The sequence below is a fragment of the Melampsora larici-populina genome, assembly GCF_000204055.1.
Source record: "Melampsora larici-populina 98AG31 unplaced genomic scaffold MELLAscaffold_28, whole genome shotgun sequence".
NCBI lineage: Eukaryota > Fungi > Basidiomycota > Pucciniomycetes > Pucciniales > Melampsoraceae > Melampsora > Melampsora laricis-populina.
In genome coordinates, this window is record NW_006768792.1 from 441,519 (window position 1) to 465,430 (window position 23,912).

The following is a 23,912-nucleotide window of genomic DNA, read 5'->3' on the forward strand; positions in this document are numbered from 1 at the left end:
ATGACGATGAATCTGGAAACGATGACGATGACGAAGATTATCGAAACGATGACAATGACGATGACCATCGAAACAATGACGAAGACGATGAGTATCGAAACGAAGATGAAGAGGATGACTATCGAAAAGATGAAGAGGATGAACCTACTTTTGCTGATTCCCAAAGACCCCATTCACCTGATCATCGTCAAGGGAGTTCAGTCAACCCGATTCAGGACCTCTTCCGGACTGCAGACCCTTCTATCCCTTCAGTTAACCTACCAATGGCCCCTGCAAATCGAGCAAATTGGGACCAGGTAGCTGATATCTTTGGCCTCGACTCTAACTATCGAGCAGAGGCGCTTCGAATCAGTTCAGTAAGGCCAATTGATTTCTAATGATTTGGCCACATCGGCTCCAGTTTAATTTCGATATGATATCATTTAGATTACAGGTGATGATAACCGTTATTATGCACTTGTGTGCCTCAACCAGAAGGCGCGTCAAGAATCAGTCAAAAATTCAACCCGTAGTCATCTTGACTGGACACCAAAGGCGACCCTTGCAGTGTGTACCTCTTCCACATATCATGATAGAAAGTATACTTATACTTTCTTCCTCTAGGATGAACTTAAAAAGATGTTACGCTTAATCCTACGGGATAGTTCGATTGAATCGTACACCGATACTTTGAACTCAAGCAAAACAATCATTTCGGGGTCCTTTCATCGGAAGGCTATGGTATGTAATGACCATCTCACAAAACTAAGTCCAACCAAACTGACATTGACGTATTTAGCAAGCTATCATGAACCAGACTGATTCCTGGAAGGCTGAATTCTTACCGCCTGACTTCGGAACTACATTAGATGATCTATTCAATCATGACAAGTTTATCAAATTTTTAAAAGCAAAGCTCCGACATGCTCGAGATGATTTCCGAGCAGAGGTAAGTTAAGTGCCCGCCTCTTTGTTATCGCTTGACTGAAAGAATGGCCATTTGATCGCGTAGATCATGACAAACATCTGGGTTCCAAAATCCAAAATCAACGAGCCTCAAATTGAAGTACCGGATCTCGAATCTCTGCTTGGACTTGTAAGTTTAATGTACTTGTCTCTGGGTCCTTGTTCTGAATGGCCTATATGGAGCTGACTACTTCTTCAGTTGTATCGTTTCTTTGATCGAAATGAATCCCGTACACCGAAAGAGTTGAAAAGACAGGTGGACGCAAAGACCCAAGCTCGGTTTGCTTATCTTGTGAGCAGATGAGGCCTTCTGTTTCTTGATGAAATGATTTCCGTGTTCTTATCTTGACTTTTCATCCCTATAGAGAATTGAGATTAGTATTTATCATGATACAAGCCTGGATGATCGCAAGAAGAACGGTGGTTTGACCTATTGGGGTTTGATCGATCGCAAATTGGCTGAACTTCGTGACAAAAGTCGGGAACATCGCCGAGCGTAAGCCATACCAATTGTTCATGGTTTACAAACTAGCTCACCGACCCTCTTTGTGCATTCAGATTCAATGCAGTTGTTCTCGCTCGAGATCAAGGCCTTTTCAACGGAAAAAACAAATGGGACAAAATCAAGTCCGATGACAAACTTGAAGTTCCTACTCAAGAAGATGTTTTAACTGCCATTCCTTTCCTGCCTGGAAATGCTAGTTGAATGACGGACGAGTGAATTTCATCACAAGTATTATTTTGTTGGATCTGTAATTCCTGTTATCTTTATCATCTTATCATCTTCATCATTTTATCAATTTATCAATTTATCAATTTATCAATTTATCATTTTATCATTTTATCAGTTTTATCTTTTCATGCGATTCATCCGCTTATCCGCTTATCCGCTTATCCGCTTCATCATTTTCATCATTTTTATCATTTTTATCATTTTTATCATCTGTTGTCGTTATCTTTTATCATGGTATCATTCATGGTTATCTTTCATCACTACAGTATATTACAAATGTATTTTCCCTTAACTATGCTTTATTCGAAATTTTATATTAAAATTGCAACCAATCAAACCGAACTGCGATGAGCAATCTCGTGGGGTCAGCCGAGTTATCGTGGTTTGAAAAAACAACCCTTGGACATCCTAGGGTTCTCAATGTCCAAATTTCATCCAAAGGTCATCCACCGCTCAGCAGGCTGGATGCCCAATGGACGGCACGAGAGGATCCTTTGGGCATCGGTGCTGTGATTGCCCTTACAACAAACCATAACGACGTCCGAAGGATGTTGTTCCGCGCGTTCTGGGCTGCCCGATGGGACCCGCTCAGGCGTCTGGACTTCGGAGTCCGACGGACGTTTGTCCGTGTGCTGTGGGAGGACGTCCGTCACCCACCAAGAAAAATTGGACATCCGGTGGACATCCAACTGTCCTTGTGGTGTATAGATACTTAATGCGAGGTGAGTCCGAAACGGATGTCGAAGTTTAGTATCCGCCCAATTGAAATAGGAGAGGCGAGGGTAATAAGTTAATGTGTGTATTGAGATCTTTGAGAACACCATGATCGAATCTCAGCTGATGGGATTGGCAATTTGGGATGGAGGAAGATGATAAGTCAGTCAGTCAGTCAGTCAGTCAGATGATAGTGATAGTGATAGTGATAGAGAGTGAAGTGAGTGATGAACCAATCGATTACATAAAGTACATTTTATTTTGATTTCCTTTTTAAGTAAAAATATAATGTAGTTTCAGTAGTTAACATCCCAAGCTATTTGTAGTTTACCACTTGGCAAGTTGGAGACTGTGACACTTTGTACTATTTAAACTCTCCATTCTTGCTTCATTTCCTCATTCTTCATTCCTCATTCCTCATTTGCATTTGCATTTCCATAACAGTTTATCAACTTTTAGAAAAACCAAACCAAATCGACTTACATTCAAAAACAGGTAAGATTTCAACATTCTCAATCATCCTCGATCACTCAATTAACTTTGACTTTAACTTTCATTCTACATCGATCCTATATCATCTTTCATCATCATCAATCAGACTTTCATCATCATCATCATGTCTGATAACTTATTAGCACCAAAACCAACCAAGGATGGTTTAGATCCTCAACTTCACGTACCTGGTTTCACTCCAAGTCAAACTCCTGAACCAAATCAACGTCATCACGTTAGTCAATCAATCACTCAATCAATCTTAAATCTTATTCTATCAGTCATCATTGATTCTGATTCACACTCTTTTGAATAGGTCGTTCAAAATACTGCTGGATATGAAGAGGTGGTGTTTGATGGAAAGAAAGCTCAAGCTTTAAGTGTGGAGGAGATTGTCACTAAGAATGGTTTTGTACCACATAACTTGGTCCATAATGAAGTAGCTTGGTTGTAAGTCAATTATTGAAAGGTTTGATTTCTTTTGATATCTTGACTTATCACTCTTTTACCACCTTAGCTACAACAACCTGGGCATCGGTGGGTGTATTTCTTTGACATTCTTGGCTTGGTCTTAGAATCTTGACCTATACTGAATTTGACTCATTGGGGACCTCATTTCGAAATCAGATGATCAGTACTTTCGTATGGAAACAGCTGAAACTGTAGCTGAACATGTCACGTCCCTCTACGGTGCTAAAATTCTGGCTTGGTCTCGACATCAAAAACAATTAGAGATCAATCTAGAAAAAGAAACTGAAAATAACGCGGTTTATATTCATTCTTCTACTCCGGGTGTATCAGATCCTTCAACTAACTTTGAAGCTAGGTGAGTGATTCAATTCCATCAAACCATCATTTACATCTTTCATATGCTGATCTTCTTCTGATTTGATTCTTGCAGGATTGACGAGAAGTTTTTGGATATTCCTGCCGAAGCGGGTTGTTTCAGATTAGAAACTTATAGATCGGCTGGTAATGTGGCTTCTAATGTGGCTCAACGTGAGTTTTGATCGAAAACCGCAAAGAAAACAAGGCGCGAAGTCAAGACGGTCCATGTGTCCAACTTAGACGCTTTTTATTCTCTCATCACTTGAGATAAAGAAGCTCTAAAGTTGTCTAATCACTAATTTCATTCATGACTTTTGATTTTCTTCAACAGAACTTCGTTGTTATTTTGTCACCAAATGTAACTTTATCAACCCATCTCCCAAGCCCAACACAGAGGAGCATTCGGATATCCGCCAAGTCTCTGATCAAACCTTTTTATCAAAAGTTTCACCTAACACCTTGGATATTTATCAAGCTGTGATGAAAAACGCCATCACGCGTACTGGTCCCGTGGTAGAATGCTACGAAGTAGAAGGGAACGTACTCGAACGTCGAGTGGTGATTGCTTACAGGCATGGAAGTACCAATCATCTGTTCAGCGCTATGAGTGACTTGTACCACTTCTATGGCCTCTACAGTACTCGGAAGTATGTTGGTGAGTGGTGGATTTAATTTTCAGCGGAAGAGCAGACCGAGTGCTCATTCAATGTTCTTTCACCGATTCTCAGAACGTTTTAGCAATGGGATGACCATCATTTCCATTTATTTGCACTCTCTTCGTGGTCCCCCGATGTAAGTCAACTTTGCCTATCAATATGTCAACTTTTTTTGTTAGCTGATGACTTTGATTGCAATACATTTCTTATATCCCAATGTTATAGCGAAGCGGCCATTGTTCAAGTGATCCGAGAAGCTTCATTAGTATTCTGTCTACCAAGCAACCCATTTTTCCAGCCTACCACCAAACATGCAGTCCAAGAGGCTACATATGCATACTGTGGTTCGATTTTCTCCCAGCACTTCTTAAACCGACTTGGTCCATCGTATCTTGCTCTCAAGGGCTTGTTGAACGAATCAGACCCAGTTCAAGCTGGTGTTTTGAATGACATCAAACGTCGTTTCAGAGAGGAGACTTTCACTCGTCAGAGTATTTATGAAGTCGTCTTAGCTTATCCAGCCATTGTCAGCAAGCCAATCTCCTATATTCCCATATGAACAGAGATAATGACCGCACCTATCTTTACAGATTCGATTGTTATATGTCAATTTTGCTTTGGTTCACTATATCAGTGCACCCTCAGCACGACAGCAACTCATGTGAGTTTGGGGTATATCGATTCTTATCAATTCGATTGAGAGCTCATTATTTTCATATTAGGCCTACACTTTCATACCAGCGTTTACAAACTGGAACACCCCTCACAGATCAAGAGCTTTACACCAAAATTCGAAAAGTAGCTTTGAACTCCCATGACCTGCAGGTTTTGGAGAGTTTCCTAGTTTTCAACAAGCATGTGTTGAAGACGAACTTTTACACTCCTACAAAGGTGATTCACCAAAGCTATCTTACAGAACTCGTTATCAATGTACTGAACGTTCCTGGTGTTTTTTTTTCAAAAACCAGGTGGCATTGTCGTTCAGACTAGACCCTACCTTCTTACCCGAAGCAGAATACCCAATGACACCATATGGATTGATCATGGTCGTTGGATCTGACTTTAGAGGTTTTCATCTCAGATTCAAAGATGTAGCTAGAGGAGGGATTCGAATTATTCGATCAAGAAACAAAGAAAATTATTCGATCAACCTTCGACAACAATTCGATGAGAATTACAACTTGGCATTCACTCAATCCTTGAAGAATTCAACAATTCCAGAAGGAGGAGCTAAAGGAACTATCTTACCTGAGTTAGATGCGAATCCAAGAGCTTGTTTTGAAAAATATGTGGATGGTATTCTGGATCTGTTGATTCTTGGTCAATCACCTGGGATCAAAGAACCGATTGTAGATTTATATAATCGTCCAGAGGCATTGTTCTTTGGTCCTGATGAGGGTACAGCTGATATGATGGATTGGGCAGCTTTACATGCTCGTGAGAGAGGTTATGGACAGTGGAAGAGTTTTACTACCGGTAAGAGTGCTGGCTTGTTGGGTGGAATTCCCCATGATGCTGTGAGTAAGATGGTTCTGATTGAAGGAATGTTAGTTGGCGGTGAGGCTGAACAGACGACTTTTTCTTTTTGTAGTTTGGTATGACTAGTTTGTCAGTAAGACAGTTTATTGTCGGAATTTATCGCTCGCTTGGGCTTAAGGAGAGCGAAGTGACCAAGATTCAGACTGGGGTTTGTTTTTCTCACTGCATTCTTATCTGATTAGTTTGATTGATATCCATTATTGGTATTATCCTTTCTACTGTACAGGGTCCAGATGGGGATCTAGGATCAAAGTGAGTCTCATAATACAGACATTCTCTTTGACTGATGATTCACGTCTGACATTACCGATTTATAGCGAGATCCTGTTATCCAAAGATAAGACTATCACGATCATTGATGGAAGTGGAGTGATCCACGATCCACATGGATTAGATCGACCAGAATTGATCCGACTAGCCCAAGAACGAAAGATGGTCTCAAACTTTGATAAGGCGAAACTGGGTAAAGAAGGATATTTCATCTCAGTAGATGATAACGATCGAACCTTGCCTAGTTGAGTTCTTTTGACTTTTCGAATTTCAAATAGGTTTGATAAGGTACTAAGTGTATCGTTTTTTTGGTTATTAACAACCAGGCGGAGAAGTGATTCCAGATGGAACTGCCTTTAGGAATGAAGCTCATTTCCGTTACAAGGCTGATATCTTTGTTCCATGTGGTGGTCGACCTGAAGCTATTAATGTTGGGAACGTAGCTAGGATGTGGGATGCTGAAGGAAAATGTAATGTGAAATATATTGTGGAGGGTGCCAATCTTTTCATTACTCAACAAGCTAGATTGGTACTAGAGAAGAAAGGTAAGCACCTCTTTGGGTATACTTATAAACGATGTTTTGGTGTGGGGAGCTCAACAGATCTTTCTTTTTCGAAATATAGGTGTGGTCTTGTTCAAAGATGCGTCTGCTAATAAAGGAGGAGTCACTTCTTCTTCATTGGAGGTGTTGGTCGGATTAGGATTAAGTGATACTGAGTATATTGAACTCATGACATCACAGAACTCACCAGGCTTCTCAGAATTGTTGAGTTCTTCAACTCTTCTTGAATTCTTGATTTGATATCCTGACGATTTTGATGAATTGTTTAGTTATACGAATTATGTTCGAGATATTCAAAGAACAATCACCATGAATGGAGCAGCTGAATTTCAATGTATTTGGAAAGAATCCATAGATGGAACCAAACCAAGAGCAGTGATTACAGATGAGATTGGAAAGATCTTGATGAAATTACAAACTCAATTAGAAGAATCGGATTTATTTGAAAATCTTGAATCACGTAAATCGGTTTTGATTCAAGCTATGCCTAAAACGTTGATTTCGAAAGTCGGATTAGAAGTCTTGATGGAAAGATTACCGGAAGCTTATCAACGTAGTGTTTTTGCTAGGTTAGTGATCCATTTGAAGTTTTTTTGTTATCTTTTTCTTGGGGCTTCAATGGTTTTTTAACATTGTGGGGTTTTTCTTTATGATACATAGTTTTGTGGCGTATCGATATATTTTCCAATATGGGCTTTCAGCTTCAGCTGTTGATTTTTTCCGTAAGTCGTTTTTTGCTAAGCATCGAGAAACTTATGATCCAAAACTAATGATGATTTGAAATGGTTTGAATTATCGAATTTTAGATTTCTTTTCAAGGTTTAGGCAAGGTGGTGTGATTACTCAAGAGTAAAGAGTGAGAAATGATTTGAATGAAAAGGTGATTCAAGTCAAAATGGGAAAACCAAATCAATCTTGGGAACAAAGAACAACTTGAAGGGATTTTGAATGATCAGTTTTTTTTTCAAAGATATGAGGTTAACCTTCAAGGAAAGGATTTTGGTTTTATAATTGTGATGTATGTTATTGATGAGAATATAAATTGTTTGATGGAATTTTCCTTTTTTTCTTTGTATCTGTGTCTCTTTTTTTTCTTTTTTTTTGAAATTGATGAGTATGTTCATGTGATAAGAAAAAATTGATTTATGAATTGAGAAACTCAATTGAAGGGTTTTTGTGAAAAGAATGTATTTTTTTTGTGGTTTGTTTGGTTTTTTTGGAGTTTGGATTTAGAATTCAAAACCTTATGGTTGTTTGTTGCGATACATAGTGTTGTGGAAGGTGGTCAAAGATCATTTTACCTAGTGGGGTGTGAATGCTTTAGGCATGTGCAGGCGTTGCCTCTTTTGGGAATTGTCTGTCTCTTTTGGGATTGATGAATCAAGGGGTAATTTGTTGGGTGTGGTTTTGATGTTGAGTTGTATGTATCAAGGGATGGGAGAAATTTTTCTGGGTCTCTTCTGCTTTCAAAAGCATTGATCACTGCACACCTGAGCCATAGCACCCACAGCAAGATGGGTAAGTTGAGAGCTATCATGTACATACAAAGATGTTCAGATATTGGCTCATCTGGATGAGTGAATAATATGTAATTAGGGGATACAAAGTTAAATCTGGGGATTTTTTTCCCAGTGTCCCAGCTTCGAAAATACATCCAAAAACAGAAACTGGGAAACTGGGAGAGCGTGGGAAAGTACCAAACACAGCCAAAAACAAAAACTGGGAAACTGGGAAAAAATCCCAGATTTAACTTTGTATCCCCTAAATATCTTCTTTAATTCCCTTCAGTTTGACAAAAGCATTCTAAAAATTGACCTTCAATTGAGCATGAGAAAATGATTAGAAGTATAGTTGGTCATAAAGCATTGATCACTTCACACCTGAGCCATAGCACCTACACTACATATGTGCAGCAGGATGGGTAAGTTGAGAGCTATCATGTACATACAGAGATGCTCAGATTTGGCTCATCTGGATGAGTAAATCATATGTAATATCATAGGTAATTCTTTTCAGTTTGACAAAAGCATCCCAAAGATTGACTACATATACCTCCATAGCTACTGAGGCAATACTCTGAAAGCCATTTGATAGTAACGGAAAGGGTGTTACATCTTGTTACACGAAGTCTAGTTAATGTATTTACTCCAAAGCTATGAGTCAGTGTATATAGTCAAGTTTAGAATGCTTTTGTCAAAATGGAAATTACATATGATTTACTCATCCAGATGATCAGCCAATATCTGAACATCTCTGTATGTACATGATAGCTCTCAATTTACCCATCCTGCTGCACATATACAGTGAGGGTGCTATGGCTCAGGTGTGAGGTGATCAATGCTTTATGACCAATAATACTTCTAATCATTTTCCCATGCTCAATTCACACCGGGCAAATTCAGGTCATGCAGTGCATACAGGTTGCACGGTCCTGAATGCATGTCAGGACCTGGGGCACCTGTCAGGCATGCAGGGCTTGTTATCCTGTACACACCCTGTATATGTCACATCATGTGGTGGGCGCAAGCTTGGGAAAAAGTACAGGGGGTCAGGTGCGCCCTCATTTTGGCTGGGGGCGCAAGAGGGCGCAGGAGGCGCAAAAAAGGACAAAAATGGGCCAAGTTTTTGATGATGCTTTGTCAGCCACATTTTCTACATCCCACAAAACATTGATAATCTCATATGGACACCCTATAAACAAATTCAGCAGCAATAGTACAACAAAAATCAAACAATTAAAAAAACAATGAACATGCGTTGCTATCAATGTACAGTCAAACCCGCGCAAATGCATACCCGCGCAGGTGCATAACCCGTGATAATGCATCACCCGTGATAATGCATAACCCATGATAATGCATAACCCGTGATAATGCGTAGAAAAAATCTAGAATCTTGATGCTTTTCACTGCCAAATTTGACAGCAGAAATGCATAACCCGTCAAAATGCATAGCAAAAGTCTTCCACTCAAATTATGTGTTTGCGCGGGTTTGACTGTAGTCCAAAATTTTGTTGTTGGGGTAACTTTCAATCCAGACTGTAAATGCTTCCATGACTGGAAGAATATGGTGTGGGGTGGTACCCATAACACACATTGATTCATTTGAAATGATTTGAAGGTGGAAGAGGGCTGATTTAAGCAGAAAACCTTGTAGATCACATGCTTAGGTTCATGGGCGTGCCCACTCCAATTCAGACCAAAAAAGACGCGCCCGCGCCAGGCGCGTACTGGGGCGTCAAAATTGTGTCGCGCCCACCACATGAATGTCACACCAATCACATGTATTTAAGTACGTACTGAAATGTACATGTCACATAGCTATAAGTCCCTCACGGGGTCTCTTGTATGACTGGTGGGGGTGCAATACATGAGGACATGTCATGCAGCCATGACATGGCTCAGGGTGCGGAAATATCTTCTGTTTTCAACATGTCCGCGCAACCTGTATTCACTCCATGACCTCAATTTGCCCGGTGTGATTGGAGGGAAGTTGTTTAATGTTTGCAGTTCAACAGCTTTAGGTAAAGCCTTTCTTGGCTTGACAGATGTTTCTGAGTGAAGTATTGCCATAACCAAGAAGAAGGGGCTACAGTGTTATTATACAAATTGGCTGTGGAGAATGAATCAGAAGGACAAAAACTGGTGGGGGTGATTGGATCGGAAGAAGTTGCTGGGCTGAGGAGACCACTAGCACTTGTTGATGCATGCTCCTGGTGTAGGCCTTGCAACAATAAACGGGTGAGGGGAGCAGAGGGTATTTTGAATATGATAGCTGAAAAGTGTTAAATCTCCTTGTTGAGATACCTGATAACCAAAAATAAGGTCTAGAGGTGAGTCCCTGTTCACCTCACATCTGTGGCTCCTTGACTAACCCACAGAGATAGAAACTTGATATACAATCATAGATGTAAAAGAAGTGTTACAATTATGGTGATTTTGTTTCTTTGACATGTTCTTAGGTTACAAATTATTCACAGTGCACAACTGTCACACCATATCAAATTTCCTTCTCTGTTTTCAAATACCATGACATATGTATTCTGATTACGTGTAACATTCTCAAACCTAATCAAACCTATGCACTGCTTATTGTTTCATTTATAAATCATACTGACAGAGCGCCACAAGAGGACCCTGGAATGCGCCTATGGATGTATCTGACGAAAATCAGGACCTTTTGTTGGTGATGTTTTTGGGAACTAAACTTCACTTCACTGACACCTACAGGAGTTTAAACGATGCGCCAGAAGCAGGCCTTTCAGCTACACTAACTTTCAACCCCGTAGCTCCAATACTTCCTGAGATATCTCAATGTAACAGCCAAAAAAGGCCCACATTTGGAAGGTCCTAATCGGACCTTGGAGGCCGATTTTTTTTTTGCGCCTTTGCGATTTCCATCGAACTGAGCAACGCTACAGGTCTACGACCAGGCTCATTGGATAGCCCTGTCCCATGCGCATCTTTTAAGGTGTCTGGGACCGCGAGGCAGGTAGTGGTGTGTAGAGTAGCGCCCAAAAACTGAAAATCGGGTTTCGTCAGATACATCCATAGGCGCATTCCAGGGTCCTGCCACAAGCTCTTCTCTTTTCATCCAAGACTTTCTCATACAATCTTGGTTGAAGGTGAGTAACTAGTGGTTGTGGGATTCTGATAGTTTTCAATTGATTAAGTTCAAAATCCTATTGATCCCTGCTTGGACAGGTATGTTTAGTTTCTGGTTTTCTTTTCTCATATTTTATTTTGATTGTGATGTAAATATAATCTGATTCAAGACTTTCTCATACAATCTTGGTTGAAGGTGAGTAACTTGTGGTTGTGGGATTCTGATAGTTTTCAATTGATTAAGTTTGAAATCCTATTGACCCCTGCTCTGACAGGTTTCACAAGATTGTATTAAGAAGTTGGATGAAACTAAAAGAGATAGGATTGTATGAGAGATGAGGTCTGACCTATCAGCCCTAGTGGTATCACTCTGGATTTGAAGTCCATTGATGGACCCCACACTGGTTCCAAAATAGCTTCCCTTCTCAAGAAGATTCTGAGTTTTGTGTCATAGTTGTAATATTGTATCACCACAAAAATGCCCAAAACAATACCTCCATGGGCCAAAGCCCCTTGACTTTGATCCCTCAATTCAACTAGGGCTGTGACCCGGACCCAGGACTGCCCGGCCGACTCTGCTCAACATCTTTCACAGAGCTGACGGTATGCGCCCCGGGGCATCCAGATCCTGCTCAATGACAGCTGAATATGGCCCTGTGGGCCCTTCAGGCGGATTGGGCGCCCGACCCAGCCAGGGTGCTGACCCTTTTTTTGCCAAAAAAACACCTTCATGCTAGTCTCTTCCCGGCCCTGATCGGCCCTGAGCAGTTTTCAGAGGTCATTGGGCTCATTCAGGGCTAAATTTGGCCCTGGAGCCGGCCCTGAACTCTCAGGGTTGGGTCACAGACCTAAATTCAACTATTCCAAGAACCTCCATGGGCGCTTTGCAAATGTCATCAACTTAGTTTCTCCAGCAGGAGTGGTGGTATTCTACCAAAGGGCACCTCCTCCGCCTATCAATTCTCTTGATCCCACCATACCACAAGCTCAGCTTTCTGTTCTGAGGTTTATTGAGCCTACCTCAAACATTGAGATATGTAATATTCTCACCAGAATCTAAGGCTCCCAAAAACAAACTTGGTAGTCAGCTCAACTTCAAGACTTCACTCAACAACACCATCACCAACTGTATAATGTGGGATTGGAAGGTTGGAGTCGTTTACAAGGTCTCAACCTGCTGGTCTTCAACACACTCTTCACTTGCTCAATTTATTGGGCTAAGAGTTGTGTTGAAATGCCAATGCCACTGTAACCCAGCACTGGAGTGCTCTAAAGTTGACCACAAAGAGTGGATCTTGGTTGTAAATCCAGTGCAATTCTTGGGGCTTCTTGCTACTATGACCAATACAATCAAAGGCCATCTACACCCCACTTTCTTTCTTGTCATGCCTAACTATAAATGACTTGTTAATTGTCTTCAAAAGGCTTTTTCATTTTTTTCTTATGTTTATAAACTCTTTCATCTGATAACTAGTTACTGAAATGTTGCATTGTATCTTGATAGGCCTGGGCTGAATCCAAGTGTAAGGAACTGGAGGTGCCAATCATGCCAATGATCAAGATGATCATTAACACAGCCCCCAATCACAAGTCACTGGCAGGCCATTACATCCCATGATGCAAAACTGTTTTGGTTTCTTTTTGGAAAAAGTTCTCAAGCCTCTGTAAGGCAGGTCTTAACTGCATTTTGCACAGATATTGGAAAGCTATGGTACAGATCTTGTCCAGTCATCTACACCAGGCATTGTCAAAATCCCAACTTGTTTTCACACCAAGCTTGTCCAGTCATCAGAAAGATTCTGCCTGCCCAATCACACTGCTTTTGAAAATGATCCAAACATTGAAGAATACCTCTTAAGAAAGCGCCAGACCAAGTGGACATCCACCAAACTCAGTCCAATCACTTTTAAGGCACTTCAAAATGATGGTTATATAGGGGTGGAGTACACTGCACCCTGATAATTTGATGTTACAACCGGGATACTAATTTCAAACAAGCCATATAGCACCTACAGGAAGACACTTGGAAATACCTATGTCTCATATTCACACACCTCTTGTAAATGGAAGGGTAGTATCAAGGACATTATCAAGCTTCACAATTTGGAAAATCCACTCCTTGTTGTCATTTCTTTGATACCTCTCAATGATGATGACAAACACAAGAATCCATAATATTTGTTTCCTGACTTGCTGAACATCTCAGTGCTGTACACCAAGCATGGAGGATATCACATCATTGAGTGTGACAAGGTAATTGGGAAGCTAGTTTTCATCAAGAATAAACAAGGTTTTGATGTTCAAAGAAAAACACCCCCAACAGTGAAATTGATGTATCTGGTGAGTTTTGAATTTGGGTAATCCTGTGCCAGCAACGCAACACACCACAGCATCATGTTTTTTTGTTGTGTTGCGCCGCAACAAGCAAGAAAATTTAGCAACTCGTGCTGTTGGCTAGGTTGTGTGGTGCCTCCACCTTTGTGCAACACAACAAATGTTGTTGCGGTCCAAAAAAACACAGACCCCAGGGATCTTGTTGCACTGCGGGAACATATATATTGAGGCCGTTGCTATTTGCAGCCCACATGAAATCCATGTAGGTGCTGTTCAAATTACGCCTACACGGTTGTTTTCCGCCAAAAAGCGCCTACATTTATGATGTAGGCACTTTTTCCTTTTTCAAATGACGCCTACAGGCTGAAAAACCAATGTAGGCGTCATTTGTGTACGCCTACATTCTCAAAACAAAATTTAGGTGCTATTTTCAAGCGCCTACATTCTAAAAATAAAATGTAGGCGCTTTTTTTGAACGCCTACATTGTTTTTTCCATGTAGGCGCTTAAGTTAGTTATAAGGGTCTTATACACGTGTGAATACAAATCTATAAGGGTGCTGGTATTAATATATAAGGGTGTTGGTATTAAATTATAAGGGTGGTGAGATTAATTATAAGGGTGGTGAGATTAATTATAAGGGTGTTGGTATTAAATGATAAGGGTATTAAATGTAAGAGTGGGCATTTGATTATAAACATATAAGGGTCTTATAATTAATTATAAGGGTGTTGGAATTAAATTACAAGGGTGTTGGAATTAACATATGTAGGCGCACAAAAATTATGCCCACAGTCAAAAAAAAAAGATGTAGGCACATCTTCGTGACACCTACACAATGTAGGCGCTTCAAATTTACGCCTACATTTTATTTTTAGAATGTAGGCGTACACAAATGACGCCTACATTGGTTTTTCAGCCTGTAGGCGTCATTTGAAAAGGGAAAAAGCGCCTACATCGTAAATGTAGGCGCTTTTTCGTGGGAAACCTTCATGTGGGCGCTGTTTTGGCAGCGCCTACATGGATTTTGTGTGGGCTGCAAATAGCCAGGGCCTATATTGACTATGTGGTGCGGTGCGGTCAACAAAACCGCAATGCACACGCAGCGCAGCACACAACATTTGCATTTCTGGCCCAGGGTTGATTTGGGGTTTTTTATTTTGACTGCCTTTTGTGGTTTGACCAGGGATATGTGCAAGGCAAGGATGATAAATTCATGGACATTGATGGATGACTGGTTCAAAACCCTCATATTATGTTTTAGATGGTCTGAAATAATTGTGCTGAGGTCTCCTCCTTGTTTGAACACTCTTGATTTGTAGATGATTCTAATTTGTATCTAAGATATTGAGAGACCTCAATTCTGGACTTCACCACTGTTGCTTTGAAGGGTGCATCTGGCAAATTGGATTGGTCATCTCATGGTGAAATTGATTACCAGCTCATAATCATTTGAAACTTAGTTATTATCCGTCCAATATTGGGTTAATATATTGGGGAAATGTGTTCCATCCTGGTCAAGACCTTTTGAATGAAAATCCAAGAGCTATCTGATAACTGGTCAAGATATCTTCAAAGACTTTTTGAAAACTGCATTATGTGAATTCAACACCTAATTCAAAAATAATCCAAAGTATTTTGAAGTTGTTGAGATGCAATGGCATTGGCCTGCCAATGACTTGTGATTGGGGGCTGTGATTCAGTACCAGAAGGCTGCCAAGACAAAAGCTGTGTACATATGTGCTGAGATACTCAACCTGTGTCTCAAACTCACCGCTCTCAAAGCCCAAACAATGGGATCGCCTGGACGGGGGAATGAAGATCTACTTGCTTACTTTACTTCACATGCCATCAAATCCAAACTGGTTGTTCACCCCACAATTGATATAGTTCAACCTCAAGGAATCCACTCTCAACCTTGACTGACCTCAAAATCAAATCAAGAGGCGCCAGACAGTCCCAATTGAAGACAAAGTCAAGGATTACCTCACCACACCTCCGCAGGGTAAGATATGCAAGCCACTTGTCTACTTGGACACCAGTGCTCCTACTGAGAGCTTGTATTCTAATGTGTTGAAGGCGACATGTGATCACTGTTCCTCTTTCACTCCTAACAATCTCAAGGCACATGTTTGCCTCCATAGTTTGAATAAGGTGTTATATTAACCAACTTGCTTATCTTCTACAAACTTGGTTTTCATTTTTCAATTAGGCTATCACAGCTCTTATATACCTTTTTATACATGAGATTGAATCAAAGTCAAGTTTTTTAATTTAGAGCTCTTCTATTTTTATACACAAGATTTTGATTCAAAGTCAAGTTTTTCAATTTTTAATCAGTCTCTTAGCTTTGTTTTCACTTTCTAACTCAGTCCTTACTGTCAAGCCTTTTATAGGGGATTTGAAGTACACAAATATCCCCTTTCCGCGAGTTTTCTTTGTTCCTCCATTTGAGTCTGGCCCTGCCTGGCCTCCAGGGCTGAGAATCAGGGTGTGCCCTGGTCAGCCCTGAGTGATTCAAGAGACCCTCGGCTAAACTCCGGGTCGGGAAGAGCCCCGGGGAGGCCTCGTCGCGCCCCGGGCCCGGTCACAGCAAATCACAACAGGTCACAGCCCTAGTATTCTCCGTGATACAGGCTTAAGTATATCACTTACATACTTAGGTTTTCATGGTTAAAATTTGACGCAAGTTTAATTTTTTTCAATTTTTAATCTTAAAAACCATTTTGGTTGTTACCACTTACTCTAGATTTCTACTTCAGCCTTTCTTCGCCTTCGATCGTCCTTCATCTTCCTCAACCATACTCACAATAGATTCGATCTCTCTCTCTCTTTTCTTAACTTTTGAGAGACCTTTTCTGCTTTTACTTTAACTTGGTCAACTTGAAATCTCTGTCTCTTTGTCTCTAGATTGAGCTTTGAATAGTAGTTTACCCTATCGTATCATGCAACATAATGACGCTTTAAATGATATCGAAGGCAAAATCGGTGATTCATCTTTGTTGACTTTCATTCTTGTTTCTTTTCATTAGCTGATATCCTTACAACTCTTGTCTTTTTGATTCTCAAGCCTCGATCACCTTGAACCCTACTAGACCGCCATATGTTCCTCCTCACATGAGGAAAGTTGGAGGTCCTCCCCCTCCTGGACCACCTATGCAACACGCACCGTACGTCTTGTCTCTTCACTCATTCGAGCCGTTGATACTTACTTGCTACCCTTCTTCGTAGCTCCCCCGGCGGATGGGGAACTCCCTCGATGCATGCGCCGCCACCTCACCATCAACAAACTGGTGGTTGGGGTGCCAAACCAAATTTTTCCGGTCCTCCTCGCAATGATGGTCCATACCGCGGTGGCTTCTCCGGAGGCGGAGGTGGCCGTCGTAACGATGGCTATGGTGAATGGCGAGACGGACAGCATGTTGTTGCTGCTGGTAACCCGAGAGTTGAAAAGGAGCTCTTTGGTGATGCTCAAGATCCCAGCAAACAACACACCGGTATCAACTTCGATCGATGTAGGAACCTCAGTCCTATTGTACTCATGGACCGTCGAGAAACTGATTTCATCTTGCTCTTATAGATGCCGATATCCCAGTTGAAGCTACTGGTAACGGAGTTCCTGAGCCGATCACTGAATTCACCAACCCTCCTATGGACCCACACTTGCTCGCCAACATCGAGCTGGCCCGTTACAAGACCCCTACTCCTGTACAAAAATACTCTGTCCCTATCGTCGCTAATGGTCGAGATTTGATGGCTTGTGCTCAAACTGGTTCGGGAAAGACGGGTGGATTCTTATTTCCGATCATCTCGGCTGCTTTCGCCAAAGGTCCTCTTCCTACCGCTGGTATGCAAGCTCAAGGTGGCGGCTATGGCAAGCGTAAAGCTTTCCCTACCGCACTCATCTTGGCTCCTACTCGTGAATTGGTCAGTCAGATCCACGAGGAGGCGCGCAAGTTTACCTACCGTTCTTGGGTCCGTCCTGCTGTTGTCTATGGTGGTGCCGAAGTTGGCCAACAATTGCGTCAAATCGAGAACGGGTGTGATCTACTTTCGGCCACACCAGGAAGATTGGTCGATCTGATCGAACGTGGACGCATCAGTTTGAGCAACATCCGCTACTTGGTCCTTGATGAAGCCGACCGGATGTTGGACATGGGGTTCGAGCCTCAAATTCGACGTATCGTCACTGGTGAAGATATGCCAGGTGTCCACGAGCGTCAGACGCTCATGTTCAGTGCTACATTCCCTCGTGACATTCAGATGTTAGCCAAAGACTTTTTGAAAGACTACATTTTCCTATCCGTCGGTCGTGTCGGATCTACCAGCGAAAACATCACTCAAAAGGTCGAATATGTCGAAGATGCTGATAAACGAAGTGTCCTTCTTGACATCTTGACATCCATGCCTCAAGGTGGACTTACTCTCGTCTTTGTGGAGACCAAGCGTATGGCCGACATGTTGGAAGGCTTCCTTGTTTCAAGCAACTTTGCTGCCACCTCAATTCATGGTGATCGTACTCAGCGTGAACGTGAACGTGCTCTTGAGACCTTTCGCTCGAGTCGCACACCTATCATGGTCGCCACCGCTGTCGCCGCTCGTGGACTCGATATCCCTAACGTCACTCATGTTGTCAACTATGATCTGCCTAGCGACATTGACGATTACGTTCATCGAATCGGTCGAACGGGTCGTGCGGGTAACACTGGTGTCTCTACTGCTTTCTTCAACCGTGGCAATAAGAACATTGTACGTGAATTGATTGAGCTTCTCCGTGAGGCTCATCAAGAAATTCCAGACTGGCTTGAGGTCGTTGGTCGAGAATCTTCCTTTGGAGGTGGAGGTCGAGGACGCGGTGGAGGACGAGGACGGGGTCGCTCGGGAAATGCCGATTTCCGGCGACCAGCTCCCGGCGGTGGTATGGGCAATCCATATGGTGGTGGTGGTGGTGGATATCAACAAGGAGGCTATGGTGGCTATGGTGGTGGTTACGGCGGCCCTCCTGCTGGCGGGCAGGGTGCTTATATGTATGCCGCAAGTGGCCCTCCCAGTGGCCCTCCTAGTGGAGGTGGAGGTGGTGCCGGATGGTAAGTCACACTCGAAAGACGTCTTACTTGAATGATCGTTTTTGTTGACTTGGTGCTTTCTGAACCCTAACAGGTGGTAGAACTTCATTGCCGATATTTCTTGGATCAAGATCGTTTCTTGATTCAAACACAACGTCAATCCGTTAGATGGCCCACTTTCCTTAGTGTTTGTCAGGTTATCGGATTCCCGTTCAAAAAATCTCATTAAAAATAGATCAATCAAGATTTGATCCATCTCTGTTTTCCTTAGTATCTTTTATGTTTTCTTTCATGATCTTCGTACAATTTTTTGGGGGTACAATCGATTTCTTCTTTGGGTTTTTTGAGGTGTCATCACGTTCGTCATTCTTTATCAAAGGCGCTGGAAGTTCTGTTTAGAGATGGAAGTTTACGAAAGAAGAAAGTCGTAGCCACGTTTTACGACGAGAAATCTTTTTTCATCATCACGACTTCTCCAAAATATCCACATCCGAATCGATCAATATCTTGTCTTGGACGGACGTATATCTCTCGTACACACACCTACACACACACACACCTCACATCCAACCCTATACTCAATTTCACCATTAGACAAGAGCTCAGTTAGTAGAAGAACCTATAGACTTTTTTTGATGACCTAATCTTCTGTAACCAAGCTATATAGATTGAGCTCAAAATACATTTTGTTAAAGGTGAAATAGAACATGTTCACATATAGACTATATTATTGAAATTATTTATATAGTTATAAATGTTAGCAAATCGAAGATACCCATGAAATTGTACTTTTATATTTCTTATATACATTTTTGATTGATGAACTTGTTGCCTGATGTGCCCTTAGATGAGACATATTCGAGATTGAAACTTTTTGATTTCAATGTGAGAAAAGGTAAGACAAAGTCTATGTACATTTGAGACCCAAGTCTTGAAAAGGATCAACAGACTTGATCAGTAATCAACCTACCGTATTGGATCCTTGTGGTTTGGATGTGGTTTTGTATATAAAATCGACGAGTCAAAATGATGTATCTGAGTTTGATTCTTGTTGGTTGATATTTTGCTACTGATAAAACGTCATCCAAGATGAAATGGAATGGTCGAAGCGCATCTCGTATGTCATTCCACATGAAATGGCCACCTGGTCAGAACGCATCTTGATTTCTTTTTCACACGCAGCAGGTATATACGCAGACTCATGGTTTGAGTTTTGTTTTCGAATCTCGATCATATGTTTTCTGTTGGATATGGAACATTCTTATAAGAAGAAGATGATGTCATTGTATATCAGTCTGTGATTTGTTCTTTAATTAATGGACATTTGATTTGATTTGATCAAGTCTTTCTCATAATCTTTGACTCGACATATGTATGATATGATATGATGAACGATTAATGAATTAATTAAAAGAAATCCTAGAGAAGAAATGAGTGATTTAGGTGTAAATTTGGACAAAGGAAAGATAGGATTGGATTGATTGATTGATTGATATGCTCAGTTTTGATTGATTAAATTGATGGATCAAGGTTGAAGTGTGTACTAAGTAGATTGGGATTGCTGACACTACAGTTATATGTACAAGTGAGGACGGAAAAGATACGACACCAGTTTACTCCACCCAGTACACCAGTCGGGGCCGGCGGAGTAAACTGGTGTCGTATCTTTTCCGGCCTCACTTGTACAAGTCTTGTTGGTTGAATAGGAATTGAGACTAAAATGATTAGCCAGAGTGACTGGTAGCCGTAGCCACTGGTAGTAGCAGTATTGATTGAGTAGTTTGAATCTTCACACTAAAAATAGAATTCCCACTAGTTCGATTGGATTTTAGATTCAACCCCTCTCAGTAGTCAGTAGTCAGTACTCAGTAGTCAGTAGTCTCACTCTGAGTCTGAGTCTGAGTCTGAGTCTCTCTCTCTCTCTCTCTTTCTAGATAATAGTCTCTTCGATTTCCTTCATCTCTCTTTTTCTCTTTTCTTCAATGGTTTTTGACAAACTGCTGACTTCTTACTATATACTACTACTAGCTACTACTACCACGACTACTACTTAGATACTCTTCTCTATCTCTCTAATACGCTATCAATCAATCATTCTCAACAACAATCTAACTATCATCAATCAACTCAACCCCATCAAACTCAAGCCGATCTACTTGATTCCTTTCATCATCCAAATCGATCATGGTCAAAATCTCAATCACTCCAAGACGTGGTAACAATGCACGTTTCTTTCCACATCATGGTTATTTAGGTTTATCACCTGTTATCATCTCAGGTACAGTTTCAACTAGATTAGAAAAAGATGGTCAATCATTAGAAGCATCAAAGGTGGTGATTCGAATCAGATGTTATGAAGGAATAGGTGCTCATCCAGGTCAAGGTGCTGGACTAGGATCTGATCCTAGTAGTAGTAGTAGTAGTAGTAGTAATAATTTTAAACCTCCAAAGATTAATGTTTTATGGGAAACTGAAAAAACTCTTTGGAGTGCTTCAAGTTCTACTTCTACTACCATTGATGATCAACAAGAAGGATATGGACTCTTGGGTGATACTGATACGAATTGGAAATTAGTGATTCCGGTTTCGGCTACTCAAAGGTCTTTAGGTGGTCAAGCTGTTGGTTCAATGACTTATCGTACTTGGAAAGCTTGGTGGCAGGTTGAAGCAGGTGAACTTGAAATCTTTTTTACAATATGTATCTTGAAATCTATGAAGAACTTGAAGAACTTGTTAAACTGATGAATTGTGATATAATCTTTTTTTAATAGTGATTTTACATAAACCTACTGGGATTTATGGTTCAACAATCGTCAAGACTCATCCAATGTTTTTACCAAATTATTCTAGACCGATTTCTACAAATCATCATCATCATCATCATCAAAACAGATTACAAAGTAGTTGTTCTAAATTTTCTTATTCGATCACTGCACCATCGATTATTGCATGTGGAGATCTTGCAAGGGTTTCGGTTTCATTATTACCACTTAATTCAACATCCGAACCGATTGTGATCAAGAACGTTTCAGTAGGATTACAACGAACATTATCGATTGAATTAGATACCGAATCAGATCATCATCTACATGAAGGAGATGTGATGGATTCGATTGATACACCATCAGCTTTAGGCTTAGGATTACCATCAGCCAAACGATGGAAACTAAGACACTTGAAAGCTAGATCTAGATCTACACCTACACCTAACACACTTCCTTCACGATTGAATTCTCAATCTTCTACTAAAAGACATTCTTCTGCTATTTCGACTACCACTACTTTAGTGGAAACCGATTCATTACATTCTTCAGAGTTTTCGACCCTTTCAAATGATGCTTTGGTGCCTACTAGGATCATTCCTTTACAGATTCCTAAGGCTAAGAGTCGCTATCATTATTCGATTGGGGATTCTTGTCAAACTAAATGGGCTGTGGTGAATTATTCATTAGTGGTGAAAGTAAGTGTTTTTTTACCCCTTGAATAACTTTTGAAAATTCAGGTTGAAATTCATTCTGTCTTTCTATGATAGGTTATAATTAAATCCAAGAGTTCAGGATTAGAAACGATCAGTTTGAATGGATTACCAGTCGAATTAATGAGCGTCACGAATTCAGAATTAAAGATTGCACTTCAATCCTTAAGAACTCCAAGTCCAAACATCTCAAATCCTTCTACACTTTTAGTTCCATTCAATCATCATCATCCCCATCATCATCCTGGTTTAGATTCCTCAGAAAGGTTACCTAATGAAGTACATCATCGGCTTTCGACTCCTTCACATTCACATTCACATCAGAGAGGTTTAGAAGATTGTAGGTTTTTGGTCGAACCGATCTTGGCGGCTAGACCGATGAGGTTATCGGCACCTCCTTGTAATACTTGAAAGTTTTTTAATCAAATTGTTTTAAGGATGTTTTTTTGGTTTTGACTTTTTTGGCTTAGACTTTGTTTTAATTAAGGACTTTACTTCTTTTTTCTCTCTTCTTCTTCTTCTTCAATATCTCATCTTATCTTTCTCTCTGTCTCACTCTCACTCTTGTTCATACGTTTTTTTTTGTTTTTGTCTTTTTTTGTTTTTGTTTTTTTAATAATGATGAGTTTTAATGAACGTTTTCATTTTTTTTCTCTACGTGTTTGTGTGTTGACTTCATTCTTAAATGTCTTTTTTTTCTCTATCTATCTATCTCTTCAATTACATATATATTGAATGATCATCATTTGTCTGTATGGTTTTTTTTCTTTTTTTTTTTCGAGATGGTTTATCATGAAAAAAAGCAGGAAATATAGAACAAGGTTTTTTTATGATTTTGTTGTTTTTTGGGTTTTTTTGAGGATTAGGGAGAGTTGAGTGGTTAGGACGGGTAAAGTATGGAATGGTGTGAGATTGAGATTTGGTAAGTTACTTGGATTGATTGATTGACTATCAGGACATGATCCATGGGATACACTCTTGGGGAGTAGGTCAAATCTTGGGTTCAGGTCTCATGACTATTGGAAGATGTGATCATGAAGCTTTTGTAAGGAACACGCATTTATTCATCTTAAGTTGAATGAAAGTAGATTTTTTCTTTACAAAGTCAACTTTTTATCAAAGAAAATCATAATCTTCGAAATCTCAACAGTTTCTGGAATTTTATTCATGGATCAATTTGGGTTTCTTGGTATATAATTATGGTGGTCAAACTTCGAGAAGAAATTATGCAAGTTCTGTGCAAGTTCTGTGCAACTTCTTGTAACATCTTGCACGGAACTTGCACCAAATCTGCATACTTAAGACTTACATATGCTGACTTAACAAAGCCTCGTTGCTGAGGCCACCAAACTTATTTCAGTTTCCGTTTCCCAGAGGAGCATCAGTTGTACAGCCATGCCTGAATCACCCCCACCCCCTGCAAGTCAATCCTACTTAACTCCCATACACCTCGATCCAAACCTTCAAGTCCTATCGCCCCACGTTTCTGATTCAAGCACCACCACCCCCCTGCAGATCATATCGCCGGTCAACTGGGGTCAAAGCCCAAGTCAAATCACTGGGCAAGCTCTTCAGCTCGCAATCATCCCACCTTCAGTGAATGCTACTAGCTGGAATTTATCACGATCTAATAGTCTCACCCAACAATTTCCGATCATTCGCGGTCTTCCATAAACTATAACAGCCTTAGTACA

At 40.7% G+C, this 23,912-nt stretch overlaps 4 protein-coding genes across 4 annotated transcripts; all 4 read left to right on the forward strand.

The window, feature by feature from the left end:
• Positions 1-263: 263 nt before the first annotated feature.
• Positions 264-1,651, forward strand: MELLADRAFT_88647 (uncharacterized protein; the record flags this gene model as incomplete). Its single annotated transcript, XM_007411974.1, has 8 exons — positions 264-356; positions 427-546; positions 604-720; positions 779-928; positions 992-1,075; positions 1,145-1,237; positions 1,311-1,441; positions 1,504-1,651. 8 exons carry the CDS (start codon positions 264-266, stop codon positions 1,649-1,651), a joined length of 936 nt encoding a protein of 311 aa, XP_007412036.1.
• Positions 1,652-2,743: 1,092 nt separating this feature from the next.
• On the forward strand, positions 2,744-8,002 carry MELLADRAFT_49084 (uncharacterized protein; the record flags this gene model as incomplete). The annotated part of the gene is made up of 20 exons (XM_007411975.1): positions 2,744-2,887; positions 2,991-3,119; positions 3,201-3,334; positions 3,402-3,421; positions 3,512-3,710; positions 3,786-3,883; positions 4,044-4,367; positions 4,441-4,504; positions 4,594-4,894; positions 4,959-5,029; positions 5,091-5,259; positions 5,337-5,885; positions 5,960-6,055; positions 6,134-6,159; positions 6,225-6,421; positions 6,504-6,722; positions 6,802-6,943; positions 7,010-7,309; positions 7,401-7,462; positions 7,547-8,002. The coding sequence occupies 19 exons, from the start codon at positions 3,009-3,011 to the stop codon at positions 7,591-7,593; spliced, it is 3,129 nt and encodes a 1,042-aa protein (XP_007412037.1).
• An 8,447-nt stretch (positions 8,003-16,449) lies between these two features.
• On the forward strand, positions 16,450-19,562 carry MELLADRAFT_78286 (uncharacterized protein; the record flags this gene model as incomplete). The annotated part of the gene is made up of 5 exons (XM_007411976.1): positions 16,450-16,665; positions 16,748-16,847; positions 16,909-17,192; positions 17,258-18,764; positions 18,838-19,562. The coding sequence occupies 5 exons, from the start codon at positions 16,623-16,625 to the stop codon at positions 18,842-18,844; spliced, it is 1,941 nt and encodes a 646-aa protein (XP_007412038.1).
• A 2,502-nt stretch (positions 19,563-22,064) lies between these two features.
• MELLADRAFT_72331 (uncharacterized protein) lies at positions 22,065-23,055 on the forward strand (the record flags this gene model as incomplete). The annotated part of the gene is made up of 2 exons (XM_007411977.1): positions 22,065-22,203; positions 22,276-23,055. The coding sequence occupies one exon, from the start codon at positions 22,342-22,344 to the stop codon at positions 22,627-22,629; it is 288 nt and encodes a 95-aa protein (XP_007412039.1).
• Between the last annotated feature and the right edge of the window lie 857 nt (positions 23,056-23,912).